At 38.7% G+C, this 18,865-nt stretch overlaps 2 protein-coding genes across 2 annotated transcripts in view; both read right to left on the reverse strand.

Moving 5' to 3' along the window:
- Positions 1–9,582: 9,582 nt before the first annotated feature.
- The window catches only part of LOC134566054 (uncharacterized), a 449,970-nt gene continuing 440,687 nt past the window's right edge, over positions 9,583–18,865 (reverse strand). The window contains exons 22-24 of the mRNA XM_063425766.1: positions 12,847–12,975; positions 10,568–10,710; positions 9,583–9,606 (exon numbers count right to left, since the gene is read on the reverse strand). Of these exons, the coding sequence (XP_063281836.1) occupies positions 9,583–9,606; positions 10,568–10,710; positions 12,847–12,975 (296 nt within the window). The remainder of the gene's footprint in view (positions 9,607–10,567; positions 10,711–12,846; positions 12,976–18,865) is intronic.
- The window catches only part of LOC134615223 (uncharacterized), a 43,376-nt gene continuing 42,783 nt past the window's right edge, over positions 18,273–18,865 (reverse strand). The window contains exon 10 of the mRNA XM_063459715.1: positions 18,273–18,373. Coding sequence (XP_063315785.1) covers positions 18,273–18,373 — 101 coding nt within the window. The remainder of the gene's footprint in view (positions 18,374–18,865) is intronic.

Consider the following 18,865-nt stretch of genomic DNA (forward strand, 5'->3'; position numbering starts at 1 on the left):
CAGACAGAATAGCAAACAAGAATATTTGTAATACCGGTCCTTTGAATGGCCGGGTTATACAAATAAGCAGAGTGAGAATACAAGCCGAGGTCAGAGGATTACAGAGGTAAGGAATAATGATTAAACAAGCCAAGGTCTTTAATCGACTAGATGGGCAGAATGGTTCTGATCTGCCGTCACATTCTATGTTTCTAGGTCAAAAGATTAGAGAGAGCAGGATAAACGAGAGACAAAAGCCAGATAAGATACCAAACAACTAAACAGAAGGAAAGCGCTATTGGGCTACCAATAAACCACAACAGGGCAACACGGAATGGGAGAGGCAAGTATAAATAGGCATCACTTACTTCTGATTGGTCAAATTCCACTTGGAATTTACCACTATTCGTGGAAGGTACTTGACCTTCCTAATCTGACCTCTGACGTAATTTTTATACTCCGAATTTGGTCTACCGAATTCCGCTTTCGGTTCGGTGAACGCTGAATTCAGTAGTTCATTCGGGCGCATACTTAAACACGCTGCACGACGGAATGCCAGCGGGGACCGCGCCACTCGAAGCTCCGGCGGGAGGTAAGCAGGCAGGAAACCTGACAATGGCAGCACAAAGATCCCGCCCTGGGATATTGCTGGAAACAAGACTGAGGCTGGAGGAATAGGAGGGGTTACTTATAGCTTTTGTTTTAATTAGGTTCCAGTCTAATTAGGGATAGGGAGCTACCCATTGTTTTGCTGCCATGGCCTATGACCAGGAAAAGAAAATTATGGTAAGTAGGGAAAAAATTTATTTGTATGTAATGACAGAAATTTAAGATCTTTTGCAGGTATTAAAGGAGGGCATTTTTTTAAATATTATAAATATATACACCTACCTCTGCTGCATAGCTCAATATACTACATTGTACTACTTTAACTGTTTTTTTTTTTTATATTCTTATGAGGATACCTTCCACCATTAAGACTAAGTGAAGACTCACCACTGCACTATATCCTTATAGGGTGATTGTTCTGCCCAGGCATAAAAGTTGGAGCTGAATTAAAATTTTACAAAAGTGTGAGTGGATATTTTTACTTCACTAATATTATACAAAGAAGTTTTAATATACTTAACTATTAGTTCCTTTTTTGTCTTTGCATAGACCTCATTAATGACTATCTAGGCACTGCACCTAACTACTGTTTTACCTAGCTAATTCGTGAACGAGTGGTCATTGGACTGTAATCAATTTAGATAAGCACTGTATTTTTTCTTGTTATTATCTAGTAAACAAATGGAATTTGTTGATTCTGCCAAGTTGTAAGAATCTAGTATGTACTTCTCAAACAATAGAGCGACTTTTATGGTAAATAGCAAGACCTCTTGTCACAAACATAAGAGTGGGAGTTGAAACTGAGTAAGTGAACTGAATTTAAGTTCGAAGGATATATATTATAAAGTACATCTTAAATGTAAGTATAATCATTATATTAATCTTGATATAATATTTATAGTGTAGCATGTTTAGATACATTTTCCCTATGTAATATGCATATAGTTATAGGAAATATTTAGATATATTTATAAGTGTTGGTAATAAATTGAGAACATATGTTTAATGTCTTTTGAATGAATGACATGTTGGATGTTTTAAGGTCATTTAAGCTATAAACTTTGAAACCGACGCCTGGTCAAATTTACCAGGTATTATATACACATAAAAAACTAAATTTAGTTATTTGTTCTATTGTCTAGACTCTAGAGTAAGGATTTCAAGATTAAATATATATATATATATGTCCAAAGGCAAATATAAGCCAGTAAGCCTTACTTCAGTAGTGGGGAAAGTGATGGAAACCATGTTAAAGGATAGGATTGTTGAACATCTAAAAACACATGGATTTCAAGATCAGAGACAACATGGGTTTACTTCAGGGAGATCATGCCAAACTAATCTTATTGATTTTTTTGATTGGGTAACTAAAATTATAGATTAGGGTGGTGCAGTAGACATTGCTTACCTAGATTTCAGTAAGGCTTTTGACACTGTTGCACATAGAAGGCTTATCAATAAACTGCAATATTCAAGTTTGGATTCCAATAATGTTTAATGGGTAAGGCAGTGGCTGAGTGACAGGCAACAGAGGGTTGTAGTCAATGGAGTATATTCGAAGTTTGGGCTTGTCACCAGTGGGGTACCTCAGGGATCTGTACTTGGACCCATTCTCTTTAATATTTTTATTAGTGATATTGCAGAAGGTCTTGATGGTAAGGTATGTCTTTTTGCTGATGATACTAAGATATGTAACAGGGTTGATGTTCCAGGAGGGATAAGCAAATGGCTAATGGTTTAGGTAAACTAGAAAACTGGTCAGAGTTGTGGCAACTGACATTTAATGTGGATACGTGCAAGATAATGCATCTTGGACGTAAAAACCCAAGGGCAAAGTACAGAATATTTGATAGAGTCCTAACCTCAACATCTGAGGAAAGGGATTTAGGGGTGATTATTTCTGATGACTTAAAGGTAGGCAGGCAATGTAATAGAGCAGCAGGAAATGCTAGCAAAATGCTTGGTTGTATAGGGAGAGGTATTAGCAGTAGAAATAGGGAAGTGCTCATGCCATTGTACAGAACACTGGTGAGACCTCACTTGGAGTATTGTACGCAGTACTGGAGACTGTATCTTCAGAAGGATATTGATACCTTAGAGAGAGTTCAGAGAAGGGCTACCAAACTGGTTCATGGATTGCAGGATAAAACTTACCAGTAAAGGTTAAAGGATCTTAACATGTATAGCTTGGAGGAAAGATGAGACAGGGGGGATATGATAGGAACATTTAAATACATAAAGGGAATCAACACAGTAAAGGAGGAGACTATATTCAAAAGAAGAATAACTACCATAACAAGAGGACAGTCTTAAATTAGAGGGACAAAGGTTTAAAAATAATATCAGGAAGTATTACTTTACTGAGAGGGTAGTGGATGCATGGAATAGCCTTCCAGCTGAAGTGGTAGAGGTTAACACAGTAACGGAGTTTAAGCATGTGTGGGATAAGCATAAGACTATCCTAACTATAAGATAAGGCCAGTGTCACGACTACTAGTGTGGTCCAGCACGCAGAAACTATGTAAACATATACATAGACAAGAAAAATAAAATAAAAGGACAGAGCGTAAACCGGACCTTAGAATGGCCGGACTAATACGCTAGAGACAGAGAATAGTCAAAGGGAAAGCCGAGGTCAAGGAAGCCAGAAAAAACACAATACCGTTAACACAAGCCAAGTCAGGGAAACCAGAATTCAGAATAACCAGGGAAAAGCCAAGATCAGGATACCAGAAAATCAGATTCACAAATATAAAGCACTCTCAGGAAACCAGGAACAGGAAACCACGACAGGGCAAGGTACTGGAGTGAGCTAGGGATTTAAATATCCCTCTCAAAGGTCTGATTGGTCAGAGGGCGACCTGTGACCCCAGAATGTGCGTGCGCGTCGACGTCGTAACGTCACGCGCACGTCCGTATAAACTTCGGGGGCGGAGCTGAGTTTAGGCGTGACCACGCGGTCAGCGCCATTTTGGATCCGGGTGCGAAGGTCGGAAGATGCGGAGAAGCGGCTGTCGGCTCGCCGGTGAGCAGGTAAGCTTGTGCCGTCGGCTAGACTGTGCCGGTCGGGCACAGCTTTGACATGCAGCGAGCCGGCAACCGCAACAGCCAGGGACTAATGAAAGTATTTAGAAAATTGGGCATACTAGATGGGCCGAATGGTTCTTATCTGCCATCACATTCTATGTTTCTATGTTTCTATGTAACATAAATACATCTCAGTCAGAATAATTTTAATTAACAATTCCAGGAAATAGGACAGCAACTAAGTGGTAATTATAATCTATATGATGTTTATATCTTACACAACTATAAAAAGTATTTGATTCAACATTTGAATAATGTATCTCTTTCAGGAACGTTAACTTCATGTACAACCATTTGTGGAAATAGTTAGTAACTATTAAGATAGATTGTCGATGCTTCTTTAATGCAGGATATATTTTAGTATTATGTCATGTCATATTATGGTTAAGAATATTAAATGTTAATGCAATATGTTATGCTGAGTTATTGCATGCATTGGTGATAAAGTCTTTGAGTCAGTAACTACATGTCAGGGTCTTACCTGAGTTGGGAGTCTGTAGCGCAGATATGTTGCTCACCCTTGCAGATAGCCACAGGCCAAGGTGGTCAGGTAAGAATTCACCCGGCCTGTGGGTCTGTGCACGGGGGCTGTGCAGGATGCAGTACCAAATACGCAGGACAGGCAAGGACTGAAGCAGCAGGATAGTCGAGGGATAGCCGAGGTCAAAGGATGCCAGAGGTCAGGAACAACGAGGAGTAGCCGAAGTCAAGGGATGCCAGAGGTCAGAATAAACGTAGTCAGAAGCCGAGGTCAAATATATGAAGCAGATAAACTGGAACACTGGTACGACACAGGAACACTAGATCAAAGACTTGACACTGAGCACAGGGCGAGGCTGGGTTTAAATACCCTGCTGATGATCGATCAGAGTCAGGTGAGACACAGACAAGTCAAGGTGCAGCCCCCGGTGTAGTAGCCATGCCAGGATGAACAAGACCGGAATCAGTAGTCTCTGTGTAAAGCTGCTGTGGTTCAGAGGCAGAAAGCAGGACTAGGAGTGATAAGTTCCCCGGTTCAAGTCCCCTGTTGGGAATTCCAGGAGCGACCATGTCTGGCTGTCTGTCTCACAGGTGAGAACCCTGACACTACATCGCATTATTATCTAGATGTGTTATTTGTTACAGTGTTATTTGTTATATTTTGTATGATTTCTGATTATGTTTTTTATCATATAAATTGTTGCCACAATAAAAATTTTTTTAAGAATTATAATTATTATATGTTATTGTGTTGCATTATAAATTAAGTTGAACTACAAGAATTTAGGATCAGAGATAAAATAGTAGATATCTCTTTAAATCAAAATTGTGTATGTGGTCATATAGTAATTAATATCACCAAATTAATATTCATATTAATAATATTTTATCTTTTTAATAAAATATATAAAAACATTTTTATAAATTTTCACAAAATATTACTTTTAATATTTTTCCCCACAATGTTCCCTACACAGTACTACACAACGAAACAGGAGTGGAGGCCATTTTTTTTTAAATTGGGCCAGGCAGACAAATGGCCCATTAATTATAGCAGACAAGTTGGGGAAAATGCACAAAGCTTAGAAAGAAGGCCTTGGGAAATCTGTTTCTGTATATATTTAGCCTATATATATATATATATATAATTTTACAAGTTATATGTATATATATGTATATTATATAATTTTACTACTATATATATTGTATTTCACAAATATTGTGTAACACAAAATGTTAAAACTAATGTACAAGTGACTGATTTTACAAGTTATATGAGTTAATCTGAGTTCTTTTAAAGATGAAAATATGAAAAGGTAATTTTGGTTTATGCAAAGTACACTATTGTTTTGTGTTATAACATTGTCTAAAAATGTTTTGAACTGTAATACACCTTCCAATACTCCTCCTACAAATATGGATAAGGGGAAATACTTGTGACTTGAAAAGTGCAGGCTTCTAGCTCTACTTCCCTGAGAGGGTTCTGAAGGTATTAGAACATTTAAAACCGAAAGGTAGATCAGTGCCTTTTCAAAACATTCATGTAACTTGTAGAAGCTTGTATGGTGCATGAACAGTGGAAGCTTCACTTCTGTGCTTGTATCTTTAGGGTTATGTAGACCTTGGATCCTTCTCCACCTGTACTGTGATTAGTCAAAACAGCAGGATTTCATATTGTGCATTCAATGCTTTCTATGACAACTTAATTTTCATTCTTTGGGCCAAAACCTTTAACACATGTCTGGGGAACATGACTATGGAGCCCCCTCTTGAATGAGTCTCTGTGTGTTTCCCCTCATTACCCATTAGATACAGTAATCCATTGGCTAAGGTGTCCATTTTTATATTAATTTTACAGTTATTATTTTATGGTCTTCTCTCATTGGAGGTCTGTGTCCATATGTTCCTTTGCCATTTCATTTTAATAGGTGATGAGTTTCTGGACCATATGGACTAATTCTGAGTTTGTGGGGACTTATTTTGAGATTTCGAGACTTCTTGCATTTTTTCTCTTCTACCATTTCCATTCATTATTATTTTTTTTCCCACCTTCTCCCCTCCTTCTTCCTTCTTCTTTTTGGCATATTGGGACTTTCGAAATTGTATGGCGCTATTTGAGTGCAGAGACTTATGGACTTATGGAGTCTTTTCGTTAGTACGAGTGGAGAGTGTGTGTGACTTGTAGGAACTATCCAACACGTCATTTCCACCATTCGTACGAACGATGGGCAGGCGCATGGATCTAGCCTGAAATGTCACTTCCACCATTCATACGGATGGACGTAAGAATGAATACTCACAACACTGGTTTCGCTTTACACCCCCTACTGAACGAGCATCTTATTGGACGAATGAACTAAGGAAACCCTTTTATAACATGGATAGAAGCAATACACCATTTTAAAAAGCCTGTATACCGGGCGAAACGCGTCTCGGACACCAGGAGGACTGTATATTTGTATTTTTTATCTACTTTGTTTTATCTCCCTAGCAGAGTTTTTATATTTTGTTTGTAATTTAATAAAAGTTTATATTTATTTTGAATACAAAATTGAGTCCTCTTGGATAAATATCTATTCCATCCACACTAAAAAGGGGATCCTTGCCACTCCACATTTGGCAAGCGGATGCATAAACTTGGAGCCAGTAATATATGGGCTCCAGAACCAGGTGAGCAACATATTATGAACAACCAGCTGTGAACCTTCAACAACATCCTGTACTATTATTTCACATTTTATGTCTCCTGTCATGTATATATCTTATTGGAGTCTGTAAAGGGATACAAGCAAGGAGGTTCCTGTTGTTACCTTAAAGGCACAGAAAGCCAGTATGTTCAGAGCCATAACGTTGAAAAGGCTCTAGAATTGTGAGCATTCCTTTTTTTATATTTGTTTTTTTATATTTGGTTTTATTTATACCAATTGTAAATGATATTGTACCATTGTATATTTATTTTTATCTTTTTTCCGGTATACATATTAAAAAGTTTCATGCTGTATGGGTAAGCCCTTGATTTTCTAGCACTGCACTATACTCTGTTGTGTTTGAAAGGGGTAGTATCACCTAAACCTTGTTCTAGCAAATTGTGTTTTCTTGTTCACTATTGGATTTCTGGGTAAATAGGAGAACCCAAAGAGCACGGACGTATTAGCCGCGAGGCAAACAAGGCATTTGCCTTGGGCGGCATTTTCCAGGGGGCGGCAAAAAAAGCCGCCCCCAAATGCCCAGGGCAAATGTCCTGTTAGTCTTGCGGCTAACTGCCAATCTGGGTGGGCTGCTGGTCGGGCGGTGCTGGTGAGGGAGCACTTTCCTCTGAGCTGTCTGCTCAGCTCCCTCGCGCCGCAGAGTGATGCCGGGAGCCGGAATATGATGTCATATTCCGGCTCCCAGCCTCACTCTGCGGCACGCGAGGGAGCTGAGCAGACAGCTCAGAGGAAAGTGCTCCCTTGCCAGCGCCGCCCGACCGACCGCCCGACCAGCAGCCACTGGACCCCAGGGAAAAGGAGAACTTTTTTTTAAAGAAAAAGTGTGTGTGTGTCTGTTTGTGTATGTTAGTGTGTGTGTATGTTAGTGTGTGTGTGTCAGTGTGTATATATTAGTGTGAGTGTGTGTCTGTTAGTGTGTGCGTGTATGTTAGTGTGTGTGTGTCAGTGTGTATATGTTAGTGTGAGTGTGTGTCTGTTAGTGAGTGTGTGTCTGTTAGTGTGTGCGTGTATGTTAGTGTGTGTGAGTGTGTGTCTGTTAGTGTGAGTGTGTGTCTGTTAGTGTGTGTGTGAGTGTGTGTCTGTGTGTGTGTGTGTGAGTGTGTGTGTCTGTTAGTGAGAGTGTGTGTGTCTGTTAGTGAGAGTGTGTGTCTGTTAGTGAGTGTGTGTCTGTTAGTGAGTGTGTGTCTGTTAGTGAGTGTGTGTCTGTTAGCTAGTGTATGCGTATCTGTCAGTGAATGTGTGTGTGTGTGTGTGTGTGTGTATTTAGAAGGGGCGTCTGAGTTTTGTCCTGTCTAGGGCAGCACAAAACCAGGATACACCACTGCCAAAGAGTGCTAAAGTTGCTATTAGAAAAATATAAATCTCTTTTTTATAATCTTATTAAGCGCCCAAGCATCACACTTAAAACATTTTCATTTATTGTGAGATTTACTTAGAACAGTTTTGACCTAATTAAAAATTAGACACTTCCCAGCTTTCACAGGTTTTCATGTCTTCAACATTCTTGTCAGGATAGCTATGGATACCTAGGGACAAATATATATCATTAGATGTAAATATACTGTTTAATACATTCAAAACCATGAGAAAACAAATCCTAGGAAAAATCAAATTTGCAAGCTATCATAAACTGTTTTCTTGATGAATGGTCATTACAGGTCTGTGGCTTTCCTGACGTTATCTAATTTATTACATCTTTCAAGCAGTTTTCTGTAAAAGTAACACACTGATCAGCCACAACATTTAAACCAGGGACAGGTGTAGTGAATAACATCGATTATATAGGTACAATTGCAAATGTCCAGGGATGGGATTTCTTTGGCTGCAAGTGAACGCAGAGAAGGACAATTGGCGAACCAGTGTTAGGGTCATGGGTGCCAAAGGCTCATTGATGCACATGGGGAGCAAAGACTAGCCCATGTGATCCATCCAAGAGCTACTGTAGCTCAAATTGCTGTAACCACAGACCAGTCAGAGTGCCCTTGATGACCCGTATCCACCGCGTAAAACACCTTCAATGTGGACATGAGGGTTAGAACTGGACCAATGGACCAATTCAGCAATGGAAGAAGGTAGCCTGGTCTAATTATTCCCTTTTTCTTTTATATCATGTGGATGGCCATGTACATAATTTACCGGGGAAGAGATGGCAGCAGGATGCACTATGGGAAGAAGACAGGCTGGCAGCAGCAGGGTTATGCTCTGGACAATGTTCTGCTGGGAAAACATGGGTCCTGGCACTCATGTGGATGTTACTTTGATATGTAACACCTATCTAGAAATTGCTGCAAACCATGTACACTCTTTCGGGGCCATGGTATTCCTTGATGGCAGTGGCTTCTTTCACTAGGATAATGCACCCTGCTACACTGCGAACAATGTTTAGGAATTGTTTGAGGAACATAACAAAGAGTTGAAGGCATTGTCATGGACTACAGATTCCCCAGATCTCAATCCAATTAAGCATCTGTGGGATGTGCTGGATCTTAAAAGATCTGATGCTAATGTCTTGGTGCCAGATACCACAGGATATGTTCAGATGTCTTGTGGAGTCCATGCCTCGATGCATCAGAGCTGTTCTGGCAGCATGAATGGGACTTACGTAATATTAAGCAGGTTGTTTTAATGGAGCTGATCTATTCATATTCTTCCAATTAAATATAAATATCATGCTTCAGTTCACATTGTGAAATATACATGCACTTACTTCAATTTTTTTCTATAAAGCCTGCAAGATCCCATTCTGCACAAGAGACAAAAAAATAAATAGTTACACTGTGTTCTGCATGGTTCAATTCCTGCAGTGGATATTACTGTATGCACTGCCCTGGTTGCTGTAGAGAGTGCTCAATCATCCAGAAAAAGATTCACAACCTATGGCATGCACGCCATACATGGTATTAGAGGTTACTTTCCGTCATATGCAAGACTGTGAGACCCAAATAGGCTGGGGTGATCTCAGTATCCTCCCCTGAGCTAGCCTGACAAAATTCCCAATTAGATTTCTTCGGATATCTGCTAGTGCTTGACTGCAGTGGGTACTTAAGAGCAGCCCCCAATTCACTCATCATCTTAGGTCACTACAAGCACTTGTGAATGATAAACCAAGCACATGGAGAACAGCCCAAGAAGTATCTGCCCTTACGAGTTTAGCAGTTTATATGTATAACTGTTTGCCTTGGCAGTGTGCGCTGCAAGGCTACCACAAATACCACAACACCACAAACTGCTCGCTCACATACACATTTTAATACAGCTGACAAACCCACAAATACAACCCTACAAAGTAGCTGCAGCAACCATACATAAGACAGGCAGCATAATCAACATATATGCTTAATTATTTATATATATATATATATATATATATATATATATATATATATATATATATAAACAGGCACACAAAGGGACTTCTAGACACTATGAGACCCAAGATCCAATTTATGATTTATATGTTATTTTTTTGGCCACTGCTGGCGACTACTGATATAACAGGAATAGGGTTTATTACAGAAAATTATATACAAGCTATTGTTATAATTTCTTAGTGTGAACTATTGTACATAAAGCCTTTACTAGCTTTGTTGGTGTATTGTAACCATTCTTGATCGATGTAGATTTATTGCGAAAATATTTTATCTATTCTTACAATTTTGACAACATTTTCATTGAACTGCTAAAAATATTGTTTATTTACATACCTGTACTAAGACTTCTAGTTTAACACCTTCACATGTAATGCTTCTTTTCCAGCATTTCCAGGACTCCCTTCCTCCATGAGATTCAAATCCAATGACCGTATAGAATGTTCCGTTGGACTCGATACACTCATCGGTTGATGATCCTGTAATTTACAGTATATAATTTAATTTTGGAAACTATTTCTTCACTAAATGCATTCCCACCATCCAATAATTTGTGTGATCGGCAGTGTAAGCAGGGGAAAACACTATGCTGATATCAGCAATGATATCTCACAAGGGAATATTTCTGTGTTAGAGTTGGGGTCATAGTGTAAGGTTAGAATTAGGGTTTGTGTAGGGTTACAGCTGGTGTAAGGTTTGCATTAGTATTGGTGTAGTGTTAGAGTTATACAATCACACAAAAATAAATTCAGCGCGGAAGCAAAGTGATAATAGTCCCAAAGCAGCTTGATCAACAATATGGAGTCTCTCTTTTCCTATCAGAAAACTGGATAAAAACAGAGGGGTAGGAGCAGCGCTTCAGTAATCCTTGACAAGGTATATGTGAAGAGAACCATAGAAGAAATAATAGTGTAGTATTTAAAACTGTAGTGGTGATAAGTAAAATAAAAGATATGCACTCACACTTGCCTGGAGCTTTCCTGGAGCTTCAAAAGTGTTTGATAAAGCCTATCCAAGGAGAAATGCGTGTTGTTTATAACTTTTTTATATTTTATATTGTATTTCTTTTATTATTTTTGTGACATTAAAGTACTTTTTTAATTGGACCTAACTTTGCTGCTGTTGGATTGTTTGGAGCTATATCCTTGGTGGGGATCATACCACCCAAGCGCTTTGGAATGAGCAAACCGGAACTAGCTCTTTAGCATATGAGTAGGTTTAAATGATATATTTCTGCTTACACTCCTTTTTTACGGTGTACACTATTGTGGTTCTGTTTGTCTATCTCCACATATACATGGAGGGAAGAATTTTAATTTACACCTGTATCCTTGAGTGGGGATCATACCACTTCAGAGGAGCCAGATTTTACAGCTCCATTTCACGTGAGTGTACATTTTATCGTTTTTACCTACCCTAGCTTCATTGCTCTATATACTTCACCATATACAATTTTTATTTGTTTGTTTTTTATGAGGATACCCCCTACCACACCTCGAAGAATTGCCTCTGCACTTGATCCAAAGGCGGGGATTATTCCACCCAGGCGCATACACTGGAGCTGTATTGAAGCTCCAAGAAAGTGTGAGTGTACATCTTTTATTTTACTTATCACCACTACCGTTTTAAATACTACACTATTATTTCTTCTCTGGTTCTCTTCACATATACCTTGTCAAGGATTACTGAAGCACTGTACCTACCCCTCTGTTTTTATCCAGTGTTAGAGTTATGTTAGGGTTAGAGTTAGTGTAGATTTTGAGTTTGGACTGGTGTTGGGTTGATGTTAGGGTTTGTGCTGGTGTAGGCTTATTGTAGAGTTGGAGTTGACCTTAGGGATAGTTCTAGCATTAGTTAGGGTTATGGTTTAAAAAAAAAAAACAACATAGCTTTTTTTCAATATATATATCAATGTCTTACTGAGTCTTGCAGCCACTGACTAATATTGCCTAATGTTTTCCTAATTCTACTCAGACGATATATTGCACTTTTTTTGTTACAGCCATGACAAAATAAAGAAAATGGAGTAGCAATGTGCTGTTCCACAGTGAAACGAATGTCTTTGCTTTAACCTTACTCATTTCAGATTTCTATTTATTTCCAAGTGTCTTTCAAAAAGCAATTGTTAAATATGTACAACATCACAACTAGCTATAACACCATCATGGTCATATGTATGGCCATATTCATTTCTTTTTTAAAGTCAGGAGGTAGACAGCATATGTCAAATTGTATTCCCCCCGCACCCCTCAATGACAGCAGATCTAATGTATTAGTAGAGTGCAATTGTCTGATTATGGTTGTCTCTGAAATTCTATGGTGGGGAAGTATGAAGATTAGTCATCTGTTGATCTTGAAGGAGCTTGAAGAAGCTTTGCTGGAAAGGATACACACATTAAGGTACTACTGTTTAATCTGCTTAATCTATCTATTCACTTGTAGGAATTATGGGTTAACCAGGAACTTCACTCAATAGCCATTCCCATGTTCCTCATTGGCTACCAGGGGAACATCTACAAATTTTATTTTAGAAAGCTTATTGCCATTTTGGGACACAAGGGAAAAAAAGTAAAACAAATTTGGAATAAATGACTCTATACATATGCCATACTAACCTCCATTCCATTTATTTTTGAAGAATGTTCCCATTGTGGTGCCACATTTCACAGAGAATTCTTCATTATTGGCCTGCCTTGGTATACGTTCTGAGATAGCATCAATGTCACTGGGGTTTTCCACTTGTGCTGAGAAAATGAAAGCAAATATTGCAGAATTAATGTTCTTAATATCATGGAATATTATAAAAATAAGTCCTTTATGGCCTCCATGATTAGATTACAAGTGTATGGAAGGGAAGTTTTTGTTTATTTTGCTTTCTAAGGAGACTTTACTTTTGTAAGTTTCAATATAGCATATATAGAGTGATTTACATGAGTAATACACTTAAGTTGTTACACACCAAAAGAGGAAACAGGCACTTCGATAAGTGAAAGATTAGCTAGCTGCTACAAAACGTGTGTAGATATTCTCTAACCCAACACCAAAATTCAAAACAGTAAAAAAAAAGGTTATGGAGAATGACCCAAGGCAGTTAGGTGTCTGCACAGGAGAAATACAGTCTCATATGTAAAACTACATACAATAGTGCAATACTATAAATAAAACAAGTAAATAATAATTGTGTATACAACAAAAATGGTGAGATGTTACACTCACATATATGGGAGCCTTTATGAACTTAATGAAAATGATGCAGAAGCAGAATACAAAATGATAGTTTAGTATTTTCTGGAATTTAATGAATATCAGCAGAAAGTTGTCACCTGCTCACTTGATGTAGAGCCTTAATAGAACCTGCTCTTGGTTAAAACAGAACTGTGCCTAATTAGTGATGGCACTCACCTCCTTAGAAAGTTGCATTAGTGCATAAAACACAGTTTCAGGACTCACAATGTGCAGAAAATGTGTAGCATTTGTCAAACACTTACTGTAAAAAATAAATACATTTTAAAAAATAAATTCAAACTCCTCCAGAACACATTTCAACTGTAATGGGTTCAATTATATTTTTTATTATTCTGCTTCAGCATCATTTGTAGTGAGGTCTGTGGAGACCAATGGTGTGCTACCAAAAGGCACAAAGGCCCATAGTTTAGAGACTGGTCTTAAATGCTCCCATATATGTGAGTGTAACACCTCACCATTTTTGGGTTATATACTATTGTTATTCACATTTATTTTTATTTTTAGTATTGCACTATTGTATATATATTTCTGGAAGGAGGGGGGGGGGGGGTTCTATGTCATATACAAGATTGTATTCCCCTTATTCATACACAACAGGGCGCTCCACTTAACTGGGGTTATTCTCCAGAACATAATTTTTACACTGACTTACATAAGTATTCACCCCCTAGGAAATATTCACATTTCGTAGAGTAGATACAACCTGAAATTAAAATGAATGTTATTGTGAGTTTTAGAATGGATTAGCACAGTGGTTCCCAAACAAGTCATATTTTTACTATGACATAAAGTTAATAAGATACAAACCTTTACTCCCCCTAGTCAATACTGGATAGATCGATCTTTTGCTGCAGTTATAGCTGGAAGTCTTTTCAGGCTAAGTCATCTTGTCTTTAATCCTAACCAGTATTTCAGTCTTGCTAGTAAAACACACTACCACAGTTTTGTTGACTTTGCACCACACATGTTTTTGTTTGCATTGTCTCCCACATACCTTTCGGGGAATGCCCAGGTTATAATTGTCCCATGGCTTGTTTCCCCAATCTCAGCTGCAGATACCTTCCTTGCAGATACCTTTGACCTCTAGTTAGTTTTTGTTTATGTCACATTTTTCCATTTTTAATAAAGAATTTATGGCAAATATGATTTATTATTGAAATATAAAGATACATCCCACTGAGTAAGCAAAAACCATAAGCTTTACTAAAATGCTAGTCAACATCAGTCACATGTTAGTACATTGGAATATGATCTTGAAGTGGTTGTGGCAATTACCAACCCTATGTTCTATTGACATGTAAGTGGAAGTGTAAAGGATTAGGGAAAACCAGTAGGAAGGAATAAGGTAGGGAAGTAGAAAAGAGAGGTAAGCAGGAATTTGATAGAAGATATACAAATGTGATGTTAAATTAGAAATATACTCACTACATAAAAATTAAATTAGCGTCCACCTATGAACCAATACAATGCACCCACTACACCTTTCCAGTAGCTGAGGATGGTACATGGTACTGATAAGGCCACACAAATAAAATGTATTTTTATTTTTTTTAAGTTCAAATAAATCACAGTGGCCTATCAAAATATGAATGAAAAAGACCCCAAGGTGTTTTTTTTCCCTCCAGATGGGAGGAAGGGCCATCTCGTGGTTCTTTCAATGCTAACACAGATTTGAATAGTCAATATAAAGCTAACAATGAACATGCAAAGATAAAACAAGATCAGAAGAAGGAAGGCCCCAAAGGTCCAAAAATACACATTTTTGCATTGCCTGCATGAAGAATCATTTTGGGATTGCATATGTGAAAATAAAAAATAAAAACTTTAGCCAAGTTAATGTTTCTTTATCATATTGGACAGGGAATTACGGTATGTCATATTGGGTAAGGAGTAGAGTACATGGGGTCAAGTAGAGAACACATCAGGAGTTGAGTTTAAGTTAAAAAAGGGCCTTGCTGAATTCCATGGTTGGTTTCTAGTGCACACCATCTTAATTCTACCACTGTTAAACATGGTACTACTAACCATCTAGCAGGGCTGTCTTTAATATTGATTGGACCCTGGGCAAGCATTTGCTTGGGCCCCCTGGGCATGCAATCACTCCCTCCACCCCAACCCAGCGGTAAAACTAATGTAGAGAGTGCCCTGGTGCAAAAAATTATTTTAGGCCTCCCCCGTAGCACAAGAGCAAAGAAAAAATAGATCCCCATCTCTCATACAACTCCTGTGATGCTATGCCAGCTGGGGATCTACTATCCTTGCAGGGTTGTATTTGTAAGCAGTGTTTGTGCAATTGAATGTAAGCATGTTTTTTATACAGTGTATGTGTGCATTTAGGGGTGTATTTGTATGTACTCTTACCATTGGAATTCAGTGGTGTACTTGTGTGTAGTGTTTGCGTTTGAATGCAGGGGTGTGTGATTGTCTGTAATGTTGGCTTTTAAATGCAGGTGTACTTTTGTGTGTAGAGTTGGTGTTTGTATATAATTTTAACATTTTAATACAGGGATGTGTTTGTATGTAAGGGGCTGTTTGGATGTAGTGTTGTCTTTTAAATGCATATGTACATTTGTGTGTAGTATTGGTGTTTCAGCAAACTGGTATGATTGTATGTAATGTTTGTGTTTGCAGGGGTCTGTTTGCATGTTGTGTGATTTCTGGGATCTATGCACATACATATTAACACATATACACATACACATTAACACACAGATACACACATAAACACACTGACACATGCTCACACCTTGACTCTTGCACACACGCTGGCATACACACACAGAGATACACACCTTTTGACACACAGATACAAGCACTTTGATACACACACACACACACTGGCACATCCACACACAGAGATATACACAAACACACACACACGCACACTGACACAGGTATGTACACACACACAAAGGTATAAATGCAGGTGTGTATATGTGTACAGTGTTAGCGATGAAATGTAGGAGTGTATTTGTGTGCATTGTTGGCATTAAAATGCTGGGATGTATGCATTACCACACACTCATATGCACACTTACACACACCGACACATACATACACACACACACTGACACGCAAGTACACATACATGCAGATACACTGACACACAGACAAACACAGCCAGATACACACACACACACATATGTGTACATTTACATATTTTAATCTCTGTCCTCTAGCAGCTCCTGGACAGCAACTCCCAGCAACCTTGGCCAATATAACGTCTCAACTCTGTTCTTACATACCCTGGTAGAAAATTTGGCAAAAGTGACATTTGTAAATGGTGTACAGCCTTTGATAACACTTTATGCAATAATATTTATAAATAAATATTTTTTTTAATTTATATTTAATAAGGAATTGTCAGGTCCTTCTAGGATTTTTAACATGTAGTTATCCCCAGTGTGTTACATTACAAACACCAACACATGAGTGTTTGTAATATCTGATGAATACAAGTGAAATAAGAAAGCAAAACAAAAACAATATTTTGCCACCTTCCTGTCTCCTTACCTTTTGGGTACAGAAGGATGGCTTCCCTGGGGTCCAGTGGGTGCTTGCTGGCCCAGGCTGATGGGAGTCTGCCATCAGCTTTCTCATTCCCTCTCCCCCACAATGCTTGCATTCTCCGGTGTGTGGTGTGTGGTGTGTGCCTCCTCCCCAGCGGCACTGAGGAGGAAGTGATCTGTTCTTTCTGGGAGGAAGTGATCTGACCTCACTTCCTCCCAGCATGCCACGGAGAAGAAAATGAATCACACGGCAATGTGTGAGGAGGCTAGCTCTATGTATTCAGCCAACCCCGGTCCAGAGCAGAATTAAAGGACCATGGCCCCTGATAACTTTAGGTGCCGCAGTGGGCCCATGGGGCAGCTGCCTTAGGCCCCCCAGGAGTAACTGGGCCCTGGGCAGCTGCCCCTTTTGCCCCTCCTTAAAGACGGCCCTGCCATCTAGTCTAGTTTGCACTATCCCAGAGATAGTAGAGTTCAATGTTTTTCCATGATGTTTTTCCAACATGCAAACCTTTATTATCTTTGATGGCTTGTAGCTAGTAAAACCATACTTAAATATGGATCACATCAGAGTCCCAATTATCAAACTTATTCTAATATGCAGGCTGCCTGTCAATCATGTAAGCCCGGCCTACTAAGGGTAGACCAAGCAGTGAGCACTGTTTCAGGGTTCTAGGGCCATTCTAATGGCACTTCTAATGTTGTGCTCAGCTATGCTTGTTGGGGACTGAGCAATTACTGCCTCTTGAGTTTAGTTTCATTGAGCTAACCAAACTAGGAAGTAACAGGAACAGTTTTTTGATTGGCAGACAATGGTGTAATAAGGCTTTTTATTTATAAAAGTAACGATTTCTATTGAAACCTGCACTTTTTGTAATAATGAAAAAATGAGGACACACTCCTAAAGCACTTTAGCAAGCTAAAATGTTTTGGGGGTTTGGACTGTCCCTTTTATATGTAACTGTATATTTGCTGAAAAGTTTAGTCAGCTTTATTTTACATAGCTGGGGGCTTTCCAGGTTTGGCTTTGGGAGCTCGGGTCTGACAACACATTCTCAAGTTAGTGAGTCAAGTATCTCTCCAGATGGACAGAATTACAATGAGCTTTTCCATTTTTTGTCCTGCTGTGCATACAAACATTTTTTTACTGATCACTTGATCGGTGGATCTAGCATGGCTAAAATTTGCTGTGTATTTTTTTCCAAAGGGAAAAGGGATACTTTACCAGCGCTCTGTGACATTCAGAGTATTTAATATCACAATTTAAAAGCCCTTTAATGTCTGACTTACATTCTTCTTTCATTTGACACATTTCTAAAATCTTCTGCTTCATACATACCTGATTTCTTACGATTTATCTTTCGTAGCCTGCAAGCAATGGGTTCATCTGTAGAATTACAAAATAGAAGACATGGATTTACATGCAGATGTATATGAATAATATTTACAACACCAAGCATTAGTGAATTCGTAGGACTCCCCCATTTTTACAGACATCCCAAATGTGATAGTAACCTATTCATGATCAGATTCATGGGTATGCCTCTTCTTGGTCTCTGCTCTGCCCGTGACCTTCTCCTGCCCGTTGCTCGCACCCGTACAGCCAACTCACGCTTGCAGGACTTCTTACGGGTTATTCAATATTACATTTTTTGCTCAATGTCAAAGTAAACATTTTTTAAAGGATCACTCCAGGCACTATAACAACTTCATCAGAATTAATCAGTGGTGCCTGTATCTAAGGGGTTTTCAGGTGGGCATCCCCTCTCATGGCCCAAGAGGTTTGCCTTGACTTGGCAGGTGGGACATCTCTCATGGCCATAGGAGTAACTAAACATATTTGTTTAACCCCTTAAGGACCAAACTTCTGGAATAAAAT

Source organism: Pelobates fuscus, chromosome 6, assembly GCF_036172605.1.
Source record: "Pelobates fuscus isolate aPelFus1 chromosome 6, aPelFus1.pri, whole genome shotgun sequence".
Taxonomy (NCBI): domain Eukaryota; kingdom Metazoa; phylum Chordata; class Amphibia; order Anura; family Pelobatidae; genus Pelobates; species Pelobates fuscus.